This window comes from Palaemon carinicauda, chromosome 33, assembly GCF_036898095.1.
Source record: "Palaemon carinicauda isolate YSFRI2023 chromosome 33, ASM3689809v2, whole genome shotgun sequence".
NCBI lineage: Eukaryota > Metazoa > Arthropoda > Malacostraca > Decapoda > Palaemonidae > Palaemon > Palaemon carinicauda.
In genome coordinates, this window is record NC_090757.1 from 8022061 (window position 1) to 8036270 (window position 14210).

A 14210-nucleotide genomic window follows, 5' to 3' on the forward strand; every position below is an offset into this window, starting at 1 on the left:
AGAGACACACACACACAGAACGGCCGACTCTCCCAAATGAAGCCTATGACTTTTCGGCTTTGAGTTTGCAGTTATGTTGCACTTGTATCTTCTTTAATTCAGACGGTGTCTGTTGTCGGCGGTGCAAAGGGATCCCAAGTGACCAGCGGAAAGGCATAAAGCACCGATATATAACTTTATGCTGGGCGCTGACAATTCAACTCTAGATTTCGAAAGCCACAAATCCGAGCGAAGAAAAGCCGCGATGCATTTCTCCTGTCTCGAAGCACGCAAAGATAGGGGTCGAGAGGACAAAGTATAATAATAATAATAATAATAATAATAATAATAATAATAATAATAATAACAAAACCAATAATAATAACCATAATAATATTAACAATAAAAATAATAATTATAATAAAAACAATAACAATAATAAAAATAATAATAATAATAATAAATAATAACAATAATAATAACAATACCAAAAACAATAATAATAAAAATAAAAATTAATTAGTTCTCGTATTTCCTTGTTTCCTTTCCTCACTGGGCTATTTTCCATGTTGGAGACCCTAGGCTTATAGCATCTTACTTCTCTAACTGGGGTTGTAGCTTAGCAAGTGGTGATAATAATAATAATAATAATAATAATAATAATAATAATAATAATAATAATTCAGTTGAATCGGTGGAACTTCAATAGTTCAAACTTACACCGAATGTTTTCATGTTGAACGAGCTGACATGAGTCTCTTTTCGTAGTTTATAAATGACATCGGGGTGTAGGGGGCTCTGGATAGTGTTGGTACCTTTGATGTTTACCAGCTGCACTCTATCATCTAATGGGAGAGTGGGTGGCATCACTGGAGCTCATCCATCCCCTAAATCTCTCACGTGCTGGCTCCAAGCGCCACACCCTGGTACACCGTCTCAGCTGGAGGACTAAACCACGTGAGGGGGTGGTGTTAACACGGCATCACTGGGCGAAAGACCTTGTTCCAAAGGCACCTGCCAGGGCGAAGAATTCGTAGACGAATGACAACGGACACGTGTTCGAGGTCAAGGCGAGCCCCCGGGTACTGGAGGAAGTCGGCTGTGACCCGGCCTGGAGAGGGATGGGCGCTGCCAAGCTTCATCGGCCCAAGACACACTGCATGATGGACACAACAAAAAAGGATACCATACCGGCTCGGTCGTCGCCCGGGTCAACAAGGACTGCGACATCCGTTGCACATCAGGGCAGACGTGACAAGTGTACTACTGGTTCAACATCCCCTCCGAAGATCCGAGGAAGAGATAACGTTGCAATAGCAACATGGAACGTGAGAACCCTTGCCCAGATAGGGAAACTACAGGAACTAACACACGAACTGGAGAAATACACCTGGCACGTTGTGGGACTCTGTGAGGTTAGGTGGAAGAACCATGGGGAACATCTTACCGAGGAAGGTCATGTACTTTACTACAGCGGAGAGATGGACAAACATATCAATGGCGTAGGTTTTCTTGTCAACAAGAACATCAAGAACTCTGTACTAGGTTGCCGCCCAGTTTCCAGCAGGGCCATTTCCATCCGCCTAAGAGCAGCACCATTTAACATCACAATAGTACAGGCCTATGCACCAACAACAGACCATGACGATGATGCAGTGGAGGCATTCTACAGTCAACTCCAAGAAACCATCGACAAAGTGGACAAAAAGGACATACTTATCATCCAGGAAGATTGGAATGCGAAAGTGGGCAAAGACGCACTGAAGGACTGGAAGGAATTCTGCGGCCCCTCGTGCAATGACGTGTCCAATGAGAGAGGACTACGATTACTAGAGTTTGCCAGCTACAACAATGCGGTGCTTGCAAATACACTCGGTGAGCACAAGGCATCACGATGCTGGACATGGCATGCACCTAATGGAATCCACCACAACCAGATCGACTACATTCTTGTACAAAATCGGTTCAGATTGGGGATCAAAAGAGCTACGACAAGAACTTTCCCTGGTGCAGATGTCGGTAGCGACCATGATCTGGTGTTTGTGAACTTCAAACTCAGGCTGAAGACAATCAAGAAGCCCAAGGATGAAATTCAACCTGGACAGGTTGAGGGACCCCAACATCGCAGAGTCCTTTAAGGCAATAGTTGGAGGGAAGTTTGCCCCACTGTTAACGCTTGAGGAAGACCACAGCGCGGAAACGCTGACAGCTCAATTTAACAAAGTCATGATAGAGTCTGCAAACGAAACGCTTGGAAACGTTCGCAGGAAAACACAGCAATGGGTCACAGATGAAATCATGGATATGTGCGACAAAAGAAGAGAACTGAAAAAGAACAAGACAACACCCACCAGAGCAACAGAGTACAGAGAAATCAACCGCAAGATAAGAAAAAGCAAGAACCAAGCCAAAGAGGATTGGATTGGAAAACAGTCTACAGAAATTGAGGAAAAGCTGGAGAAGAACAACAGTAAGCGAGCGTTCAAAATCGTGAAAGATCTAACAAAACCAAAGCAAGCATGAGTCAGTACCATCCAAGACAAGGCAGGGAACTGCCTCACGGAAGAAGACATACTCAAGAGGTGGACAGAGTACTGTTCCGACCTTTACAACAACCAGACCAATGGAGATCCCAATGTAACATCGTGCCACAAATCATCTAACAACGACGACTTTTCAGTTCTGAGAGAAGAAGTGGAGGAAGCGATCAGATCGCTAAAACATGGAAAAGCTGCTGGAGTAGACAACATCCCTGCATAACTTATAAAGCATGGCGGAGAGACAGTGACTGACATCCTCACTAGCATCTACAACAAGATCTGGCAGACAGGTGAATGGCCCACACCCTGAACACAGTCCCTCATCATCACGCTTCCCAAGAAAGGCAACTTACAGCAATGCCAAAATTATAGAATGATTAGCCTTATCAGCCACGCAAGCAAAGTGATGTTGAGAGTCATTCTGAACCGACTGAGACCCCAGGCAGAAGAGATCATTGCCTAAGAACAAGCTGGGTTTAGAAGAGGAAGGAGCACAACGGAACAGATTTTCAATCTTCGAGTTCTGTGTGAGAAGTACAGCCAACACCAGCAAGACATCTTCCACGTGTTCATTGACTACAAAAAGGCATTTGACCGTGTATGGCATGATGCCCTCTGGGCCACAATGAACAGGTACAACATGGGACAAAAACTGATACAGACTATCCAACAGCTGTACAATAAAGCAACCAGCGCGATCCTTGCCCAAGGCAAAATAGGCGAATGGTTCCACACTTCAGTAGGTGTCCACCAAGGCTGCCTTCTGTCACCAACCATGTTCAACATCTTCCTTGAACAAATTATGACAGATGCACTCAAAGATCATGTGAGCACAGTTAGCACCGGAGGACAAACAATCAGCAACCTTCGGTTTGTTGATGATATTGACGGCCTGGCAGGGAGCGAAGATGAGCTGGTCAACCTCGTGAAACGTCTGGATGAAACATCAACCAGATACGGAATGGAAATCAGTGCTGAAAAAACAAAGCTAACGAGAAACAGCGACGAACCAATCAAAGCAAAAATCGTGGTCGGTGGTCAACAACTGGAAACAGTCCAACAATTCAAGTACCTTGGTGCAATCATCAGCCAAGAAGGATCCAAACCAGAAGTCCATGCAAGAATCGTGCAAACAACAGTGGCGCTAACAAAACTGAATCCAATCTGGAAAAACAAAAACATCGCTGTCAAATCCACATTGAGACTATTGCATGCCCTAGTCATTTCCATCCTTCTGTATGCTTGTGAATCCTGGACACTGACGGCAGAGTTACAGAGAAAGATCCAAGCTGTAGAAATGAGATGCTTCAGAGAGTGGTTGGCATCTCGTACATTGAGCATGTCACAAATGAAGAAGTCAACAGAAGAGTGAGACAACACTTAGTGTGAAGGATTTATTTTTGTTTTATTTTAATTTTTGTTTTTTGCCAAATCCTGAGAGAGAGAGAGAGAGAGAGAGAGAGAGAGAGAGAGAGAGAGAGAGAGAGAGAGAGAGAACAAGTGGTAGTTAGCGAATGATTGTTTGTGGTGGGAAAGACTGTCGGTATATTTGAGGTTGTTTGTTTATGTTTTTAGTTAGGTTACGACAGTGGTGAATGTTTCGGAGCGAATGCTTTTTTTGATTGACTGCGTCCTGAGTCAGTTGTGTGAACGCTGGATTTATTATTTTTCTTTACCAGCGAGGAAGTGATTATTGATTTTCTGAGCCGTGATTCCTCCTTTGGAGAGATTTTCTTTGAATGTGACAGTGATTGATGACGACTTGGCTATAATAAGGAACTTGGCACGACTGCTTGGATTTGGATAATTGTTGATGACCTGGCCTGTAATTGATTGTGTTAGACTGCTTATTTGGATTGACCAAGCGTTGATGACCTGGCCTGTTGAACAAGATTACATATGACGATGATGATTATGATGACAACGCTCACGACCCATAATTAATTAATGCAGTTGTGTTGACATTTGTCAGTGTCGCGGTTGCTATAAAGTTCTCGTTTTGGGGCAATTAAAGACTGTTGGCCCTTGGGTGGATGAAGGTGTCCACTCAGAAATATATATATTAATTACGTTTATATTTGGAGGAGAAGGGAATTTTTAGCTTTAAGTTTTGTTTTCCATATGGTTATTAGAATGTGTTTTCTATATATAGTAAGTTAAGATTGTAGTGCTAAGTGTGATTTTTTTTGGTTATGGAATATGGTTGGTGATTTTTTAGTATTAAGTGATTGTTTTGGTATTCATAAATATAGTTTTAAGGTTATGGTTTGTGTTAATGTCCTTTTTGTCTAAGAGTCTGGTTAATGATAAAGTAAGGGGAAAGTTTGTGCAGAGGAGACATTTGTCTGTTTAGTGTGATTCAAGGGTGTGGGGCTTGTTCTTGCAACATCCCGCCACATTATTTTGGCGCCCGAACAGGGACTGCCGAGGTGGGATAGGAAGCCGGACTGTTGGACGAAGGACGGAATTAGGATTAAGGTTGAAGAAAAATGGAAGGTAAATACAAGGCTTTGGAGGAGGAATTGCGGCAATATAAAGAACGGGAGCAGATGTGGATAGTTGAGAAGGAGAGGTTGCTAGTAGAGAATGAGAGGTTGCACTGGGAGAATGAGGCGATGCAGAAGGAGCTTAGGGAGTTGAAGGGAACTGTAGAGAAAGTGGAAGAATGTTTTGAGATGAGGATGAAAGAGAATGAGGAACGAACGGAGAAACGATTGGAAGCTATGATGGGGCAAGTCATGGGGATGATGAAAACTATAATGGGTGAAGGTGCAGTCGGAGGAGTGTCCTCAGCTTCGGGTAATGGGTTGGTATTGGAAGAGAAGGTTAAGGTAGGTGATAATGGGAAAGGAAGTGATAGTGATAGTAGTAATAGTGATGGTGATATTGAAGATAAGGGAATTAGGCATAGTAAGGATGAACAGAAAGGTGAGAGGAAAGATGAAAGGAAAGGTAAAAGTGATGTGAAGAAAGAGAAGAAAAAGTATCAGGCTGATAGCAAGGACGATCGTGAATGGGTGAAAGTGGTAAGTAAGAAAAAGGGTAAGAAGGGAATGGTTAAGGATAGGAATTTAAGTGTGGAAGTGGATTCATTATATTCAAATGAGGAAGAAGGTAACAAAGGAGTAGACAGTGATGATAGCAGTGAGAATGAACGTGATGTGTGTAAGACTGTGTTTATGAGAAAGGTACCTCGGTGTGAAAGGTTCAATGAGCATAGCAGTAGGGATGTATTTGATTTTTTCATGGAGTATGACAGGTATTGTCAGGATAAGTATGGTGATAGTAAAAGAGTTTGGGCTAGGGAGTTAGGAGAATATTTGACTGGGTATTTGTTGACGATGTATGGAGTGATAATGAGTGTAGGGGACGTTGATTATGAAAGTGTGAAAAGAGAATAATTGAGCAGGTAAAACGTATGAAAGGGAGTGTTAAGTATAAGCGTAAGAATGATTTTGATGAAGCACGGATGAATGCAGGAGAAGCGATATCAATGTATGTATGTAGGTTGGAAACGTTAGCTAGGAAGAAGTATGGGGATGAAGGCATAAATGAGAATAAGGAGTTAATGAAGAAGTTTTTGGCTACTGTACCCGAGAATGTTGCCGAGTTTGTTAATTTGAAACGGAAGGAGAAAATGATGTGGACGAAAGAAAGATTGACATGGGATGATATTTTAGAGATAGTTGAGGATTACAAGTTGGATAGATGTATGAAAGAAAGTAAATCTGTGAGTGTAAGAACTGGAATGGAGGAAAGTGTGCCAGAATTTGTTAGTTTTAGAGATGCTGTTATGAGAGGACCGATGAGGGTAGCTGATAGTGTATTAGATAGGAGTGTTAGGGCGAGTAATGTGGGAATACCTGTAAGGACAAATGAAGGGTTTAGGCAAGGGAATCAGGTTTGGAGGGATAGGAGTGTTAGTGCACATCGAGGTATGTCAGATAGTCGTGTCCGTAATGAAAAGTGTTATAGGTGTGGAAAGGAAGGTCATAAGAAGAATGAATGTAGATGGGCTCTAGGTGCTTGTTTTGGATGTGGTGAGGTAGGGCATAGAATTAGTGAGTGCAAGAAAGAGAAAGGGATAAAATGTAATCGGTGTGGTATGACTGGGCACATAGCGAGTGGATGTCGGAGTAATCGTACAAATGTGATTTGCGGTAATTGTGGTAAGGATGGTCATTATGCTAGAATGTGCAAGGAGCCACGGGGTAAGTGTACTGAATGTGGTGCAGATGGGCATGTAGCTAGGGTATGTAGGAAGAAGGGAGTAAATCAGCCAGGATGTTCAGGAAACTAGAGTGTAAGAGGGTTCAGCTGGGTGAGTCCTCGAGTGTGTGCGGAGTGAATGTGATGCATGTTCGTGAAGGTTTACTACATGAAGACGTGATGGGCGAAAGAGCTTATGACTGCATGAGTGCAAAAGTAAATTTTAATGGAATAGAGCTAGTTGGTCTGATTGATACTGGTTGTGGTGTCAATTTAATGTTTAGGAATGCGTACGATAAGGTAAGGGATGTGTGTGAAATTAGGGGGTGTAAAGGTGAAGTGAAAGGTATCGGTAATTTAAGTATGTCTGTGCAAGGAAAGTTACGTGAAAATGTTATGATTGGGGGCTGATGATGGAAGGTAATGATTTTTATGTGGTTGAGGGAGTAAATGACAAATACGATGTGTTGTTAAGTTATAACTTCTCGAAAAAATGCGGTATAATTGTACATCCTAGTGTAAATATGATAGAGATGAAAGTTAAGGGTAAATTTTGTGGGGAATTTTATTTGAATGAAGATGGTAGTGTATGTACGAAGGTATGGAAAGGTGTGCCGTTAATAGCAAAAGAAGGTGTTAAATTGTCAAAAGATGCGAGTGAGGTTGTCAGTGTAAAAGTTGCATGGCCGAATAGTCTGGGAATTGCCAATAGTGACAATTGTGAATATGTAGTGGAAGGTTCGGAAGCAAGTAAATTGGTGAAAACAAGTGTGCATGTGTATGATGGTATTTTGAATTTGCAGGAGCCGAAGGTGTATGTGAGCTTGTTGCCGACTGTAAGGAGGAAGAGAATACGGGGTATACGTGAGGGGGATTGCATGGGATGTATGTATACGTTGGTCAATGTAGAGGATGAAAGGTATGTTAAATTGAGACATGTTATGACGGGTAAGATAAAGCAGGATGACGATTGGGACTATGAAAGTTTGAAAGAAAGAATTAATGTAGATGAGAATAAAAGTGAGGGAGAAAGGGAACAATTGTATAGGATGTTATGGGATAGACGGAGAGTTTTGAGTCGCGGTGACGAGGATTGTGGGGGATCAAAGCTGCCTGAATTTAAGATAGTTCTTAGTAATGATACCCCCATATATCAGCGTCCCCGACATTTTTCTCCGCCTATTGCCAGAGAAATAGAAGAGCAGTGCCAGGAGTTAGAACAAATGGGTGTAATAGAAAGGAGTGAGAGTGCCTGGAATAGCCCTATTGTACCTGTAAGAAAGCCGGATGGAAGTTTACGTATGTGTATAGATTATAGGAAGGTGAATGAAGTAACTGTTAAAGAACGTTTTCCGATGAATGTAGTGTCTGACTGTGTGTATAAGATGCATGGTATGAAAGTTTTTACAAAGTTAGATTTAGTTAGGGGCTATTACCAGATGCCTCTGGCCGAGGGGAGCAGGCCCATTACGGCATTTTCAAGTAGAAATTGTCATTATCAGTTTAAAAGATTAAGTTTTGGCCTTGCTAATGCGCCTGCTGCCTTCCAGAGGGCAATGAATGTAGTTTTGGCTGAGTTTGATAGACAGAAGGTGACTGTTTTTATTGATGATATTTTGATTGCTAGTGAGACTGTTGAGGAACACATCAGTTGCTTGGAGCAGTATTAGAACGGTTGATAGAAGTTGGTGTGAAAGTTAAGCTTGAAAAGTGTACATGGTTGCCCGGGGAGGTGGAATTTCTTGGGCATGCGGTGAGTGAATCGGGTATAAGGAAGAGTGAAAAGTTTGTGAGTAAGGTGAGAGAGTTTCCACGTCCTCATACGGTGCGTGAGTTGAGAGGTTTTCTTGGGTTAATTGAATTTGGTCGGAAGTTTGTCAGAGATTGTTCGGGAATAGGGAAGCCTTTGAATGAGTGGACAGGTAAGAGAAATAGTACGAGACTGAAATGGGATGAGCGTATGATTGAAGCATTTGAAAACTTGAAAGAAGAGGCTGCGAGAGACGTCACTTTGGCCTTTCCCGATTATAGTGAACATGCGAGTATGCTAGAGTTATATACGGATGCTAGTGGGATTAGTATGGGTGGGTGCTTGGTTCAAATGCAAAGAATAAATGGAGATGAACAGTTGAGAGTGATAGCGTATGTAAGTAAAGCATTTAATAAGGCTGAGCGAAAGTATTCCACGATTGAAAGGGAGTTGGCTGCGATAAGGTTTTGCGTGAAAGCGTTGAAGGTATTTTTGTATGGTGTGAAATTTATTGTGCGTACTGACCATCAGCCCCTAGTGTACATGATTAGGAAAGAGTCTGTGAATGCTAGAGTTGCGAGGACAATAGAGGATTTAAATGAATTTGACTTTAAGCTAGAATATGTACCTGGGAGTAAGAACGTGATAGCAGATGCGATGTCAAGAATGCATGGTAAGATAGAAGAGAGTAGCGAGAATGATAGTAATTTTGAAAAGTTCCCGGAAGATTTAGTGGTGGTAAAAAGTTTTGAAGGGGATGACATGGTGTATAAATGTATTTTGTGTGGGTTAAATAAGTTTAAATTGAAGGGTTTGAATAGGGATATACCTGCTAGTATAGATGAGCTTAGAATGAGTGTTAGGAATGAAGTATCGAAAGAAATGGCATATAAGGAGGAGGATAGTATGCTTGAGGGTGAATTGTTATCAAAAGTATTGTTGGTAGTAAGTATGTTATATGGTGTCACTGTTTATTTGTATTTTGGGTGGAATTGTCCGATGCAGTACCGAGCAAATAAAGAGACTGAAAGGGAGTATATATTGAGGGTACAATGTAATGAAAGATGTTGCAAGTTGTTGAGTAAGAAGGAGGATTGTCCGAGTGATTTGAATCAGAGTGGTATGAGCATAGAAGATAGCGAAGATAACCATGGGTGTGATAAGGATGACCCTATTGATAGGAGAGTAAACATTTGTATGCATGGTGTAAAAGGAAGAATGATGACGTATGTGGGTATAAAATAGAATGAATACTGTAGTTTAATTGATACAGGTGCGCAAGTGTCATTAGTGAACATGTCTGTTATCAAGGAAATAGAGCGGTACAATTGGGAAGTGAAAAGGCAATGTACGAGTGTGAGAATTCATGGGATAGGTAAAGGAAGTTTGCTAGTTTGGGAAGAAGTGCGTCTAAAAGTAAAACTGGGAAGTATGGAGGTGGAACATAATTTTATTGTAATGGGAGAGAATGAGATGCCTAGTTGTTTTTTGATAGGAATTAACTTTTTAAGATTGCATGATTTATCAGTTGATATTGGTAGTGGTTTGCTTCTGAAGAATGGATGTGAAGTAGTTGTGATAGAAGATAATATTGTATTTATGGCGAATTTTGTTGGTATGGTTGATATTACGAGGAGTGAGGATGATCTACTGACTAAAGAGGAGGTGGAAGAAATGCAAGATGAATGTGTGGAAATTAAAAGGTTACGTGAATGTATGTTGAATAGTATTGAGGTAGAAGAATGGCCGTCTGATTTAGAGGTGTATAAGAAAGTTAGTAAGAGACTTATTGTGTGTAAGAATATTGTTTATTTTCTACATAAAGGAATGGATGAAGATATATATGTTCCTGTGTTTCCGATGCATGCAGCAGTAAGTATGTGTATGTTAGTGCATGACAGATATGGGCATATGGGTAAGAATAAATTATGGGAATGCATGCGTGAGAGATTGTTTACACCTGGGTTGAGTCAGATATGTAAGGATGTAGCGACTACGTGTGAAGATTGCCAGAAAGGGAAGTATCAGAGAGTGCATGCTAATCCGCCTGTTTTGAGATTACGTATGAAAGAACCATTTGAGATGTTTGTGATTGATTGTGTTTCGTTGCCTGTGACTGCGAGAAGACATGTGGGAATGATTGTTATGGTTGATCACATGAGTAAATTTACCTATGCAATACCCATCAAGGATAAACGGATTGAGACTGTTGCAAGAATGGTTGGTCAAGTGATGTTGCCGATGTGTGTGTGTAAGCCTGTGAGAATGTTAAGTGATAATGGCCCTGAGTTTGTTGGATGGGAGTTTGAGCAGATGTTAAGAGAATGGGGTATTGAACATGTGTATTCGACTCCTTATATGCCAAGTGCGAATGGGTTGGCTGAAAGGACTGTAAGAACATTAACTGAAATTTTGCGAATGATGAGTACATGTGATAATGATTGGGATTTGTATGTTGGTATAGCGTTATGAGCTTACAATGCAACAGTGCATAAGAGTATGGGTATGTCTCCATGTAAGTTTGTGTTAAATTTTGAAAAGATAATAAGACCTAGGTTGGGTGTGTCGGAGGATGATAGAGATGTGTGGAGGAAAGCAAATAGGAGGTTTGAAAGCTTTAAAGTTGGTGAGAGAGTGATGAAAGAAGTAATTGAAAAGGGTAGAATGAATGTAAATAAGGTGCGTGATAAATTTGAAGGTCCCTATGAGGTGTTAGAAGTTGGTTCGAGTGGATAAGTTACGTTTTGGGTAAGTTGAGTGTGGGTGGTATTGTGGAAAAAATTAGGGCCCACCACAACCAGTTGTGCAAATGGAAAGAGGTACCTGAGTATATCCAAGAGAATGGGATGAGTAAATGGTTGAAAAGGAACAAGGGTGAACCTAGTATGTATGAGGACTTAGGTCTGGAAGGTAAACAGTTGGTGTTAGTAGAATATAAGAAAAGGAAGAATACAAGAGCTTTAAGTAAAGATGAAAGAAGGGGAAATTTTATAAGTAAAAGTGAGAATAGAAATAAGTATGACAAGGGTGTAAATGTGCAAGTGTGTATGGAAGATAAATGTGTTAATACAGATGAATCATGGCTGAGTATAAATGATACCTATAGTGTGTGTGGCTTTTCCTTAGGTGGTGTAAAAGAAAGGATGACGAATGCGAGAGTGAGAGATAGGAGAATGATTAGTAGCATGAATGAATCTTTTGCTAAAGTTGAGAATGCTTTTGATGAAATGGATGAACTGTTTACAGAAATGAGTGTAATTTTAGGGCCAGATGAGAACGAGGTAGATATGATTGTACATGATATATTAGATGATAGGGATTTAGATAGAAATAGTGTTAATGTAGCGAATGATGGTGATAAGGAAGAAGTGAATGAGAGAGTCTATGGAGGCCCTGTTACTCGGAGTAGAGGTCCCGTTCCCGACTGCGACTGGGTAATGAAAAATATTGTAAGTTTTGTGTGAGTAGGATTTGGTAAAGTAAGGGGAAGGAATGTGGAGGATTTATTTTTGTTTTATTTTAATTTTTGTTTTTTGCCAAATCCTGAGAGAGAGAGAGAGAGAGAGAGAGAGAGAGAGAGAGAGAGAGAGAGAGAGAGAGAGAGAGAGAGAGAGAGAGAGAGAGAGAACAAGTGGTAGTTAGCAAATGATTGCTTGTGGTGGGAAAGACTGTCGGTATATTTGAGGTTGTTTGTTTATGTTTTTAGTTAGGTTACGACAGTGGTGAATGTTTCGGAGCGAATGCTTTTTTTGATTGACTGCGTCCTGAGTCAGTTGTGTGAACGCTGGATTTATTATTTTTCTTTACCAGCGAGGAAGTGATTATTGATTTTCTGAGCCGTAATTCCTCCTTTGGAGAGATTTTCTTTGAATGTGACAGTGATTGATGACGACTTGGCTATAATAAGGAACTTGGCACGACTGCTTGGATTTGGATAATTGTTGATGACATGGCCTGTAATTGATTGTATTAGACTGCTCATTTGGATTGACCAAGCGGTGATGACCTGGCCTGTTGAACAAGATTACATATGACGATGATGATTATGATGACAACGCTCACGACCCATAATTAATTAATGCAGTTGTGTTGACATTTGTCAGTGTCGCGGTTGCTATAAAGTTCTCGTTTTGGGGCAATTAAAGACTGTTGGCCCTTGGGTGGATGAAGGTGTCCACTCAGAAATATATATATTAATTACGTTTATATTTGGAGGAGGAGGGAATTTTTAGCTTTAAGTTTTGTTTTCCATATGGTTATTAGAATGTGTTTTCTATATATAGTAAGTTAAGATTGTAGTGCTAAGTGTGATTTTTTTTGGTTATGGAATATGGTTGGTGATTTTTTAGTATTAAGTGATTGTTTTGGTATTCATAAATATAGTTTTAAGGTTATGGTTTGTGTTAATGTCCTTTTTGTCTAAGAGTCTGGTTAATGATAAAGTAAGGGGAAAGTTTGTGCAGAGGAGACATTTGTCTGTTTAGTGTGATTCAAGGGTGTTGGGCTTGTTCTTGCAACATCCCGCCACATTAGGACGCTATGAAGATCTGCTGTCCACAGTGAAGAGGAGAAAACTAAAATGGTATGGCCACACAACAAGATCAAACGGCCTGTCCAAGACAATTCTCCAGGGAACAGTTCAGGGGAAGAGGAAAAGAGGGCGTCAGAGAAAGAGGTGGACCGACAACATTGCTGAATGGACAGGAAAAACCTTCGCCCAGACCCAGGCACTCGCACACAACCGTGATAAGTGGAGGCTCCTATTGCGGTGTTCCACCATGCAGCGCCCTTACGATCCTGGTGGATTATGGGATTGGTAATGGTAACGGTGGTAAATGACAGCGCTATTTTAACATTGATATCGATATTTGGATATTTAATATCCATTATTTCTCTTGTAGTTTATTTATTTCTTTTCCTCACTGATCTATTTTCCCTGTTGTAGCCCTTGGGCTTATACCATATTGCTTTTCCAACTAAGTTTGTAGCTTAGCTAATAATAATAATAATAATAATAATAATAATAATAATAATAATAATAATAATAATAATAATAATAATAATAATAATAATAATTTAGTTGAATCGGTGGAACTTCAAAAGTTCAAACTTTCACCGATTGTTTTTAGGTTGAACGGGCTGACATGAGTTTTTTTTTTTTTTTCATAATTGACGGAGCTATCTCAACATTGATATCGATCTTTGGATATTTCATATCTATTATATCTCTTGTAGTTTATTAATTTCTTTCCCTCACTGATCTATTTTCCCTGTTGGAGCCCTTGGGTTATAGTCTCCTGCTTTTCTAACTAAGGTTGTGGCTTAGCTAATAATAATAATAATAATAATAATTATAATAATAATAATAATAATTATAATAATAATAAAAGAGATATGATTAGCCATCCCAATGAGTCAACAAGTTCTTCTAGTAAAACCACAATATTGTGAAAACACAAGTAAACACTGTAAAACACATCTTGGTACAGGCTACTTAAAATAAATGTTAATTTTAAATTCCATTAATACCATTGTTCTTGTTAAAATGGTCTTAATTACACACGAAAACAAAAATCTTTATTTCATTTTGGTTGATTTGTTTTCTGTCTTAAGCAGGAAGAGGCAAAACTTTGAGACTCGATTTTTTTTTTTTTCTAAAGACGGGCCTCGTAATTTGCAACAGGAATGGGCTGGGAGATAAGAAAGAATTAAGGTAATACTCAGCCATTATC

General features: G+C 40.1%; 1 protein-coding gene across 1 annotated transcript; it reads left to right on the forward strand.

Annotated features, from left to right (window-relative positions):
- The first annotated feature begins 1100 nt into the window (after positions 1–1100).
- On the forward strand, positions 1101–2117 carry LOC137626039 (craniofacial development protein 2-like). Its single transcript, XM_068357123.1, has one exon. The coding sequence runs from the start codon at positions 1101–1103 to the stop codon at positions 2115–2117; it is 1017 nt and encodes a 338-aa protein (XP_068213224.1).
- The last annotated feature ends 12093 nt before the right edge of the window (positions 2118–14210 follow it).

What these genes read in the sequence shown, in the direction of transcription:
- LOC137626039 (XM_068357123.1), top strand. Translation starts at nt 1,101, where the DNA reads ATGGGCGCTGCCAAGCTTCATCGGCCCAAGACACACTGCATGATGGAC.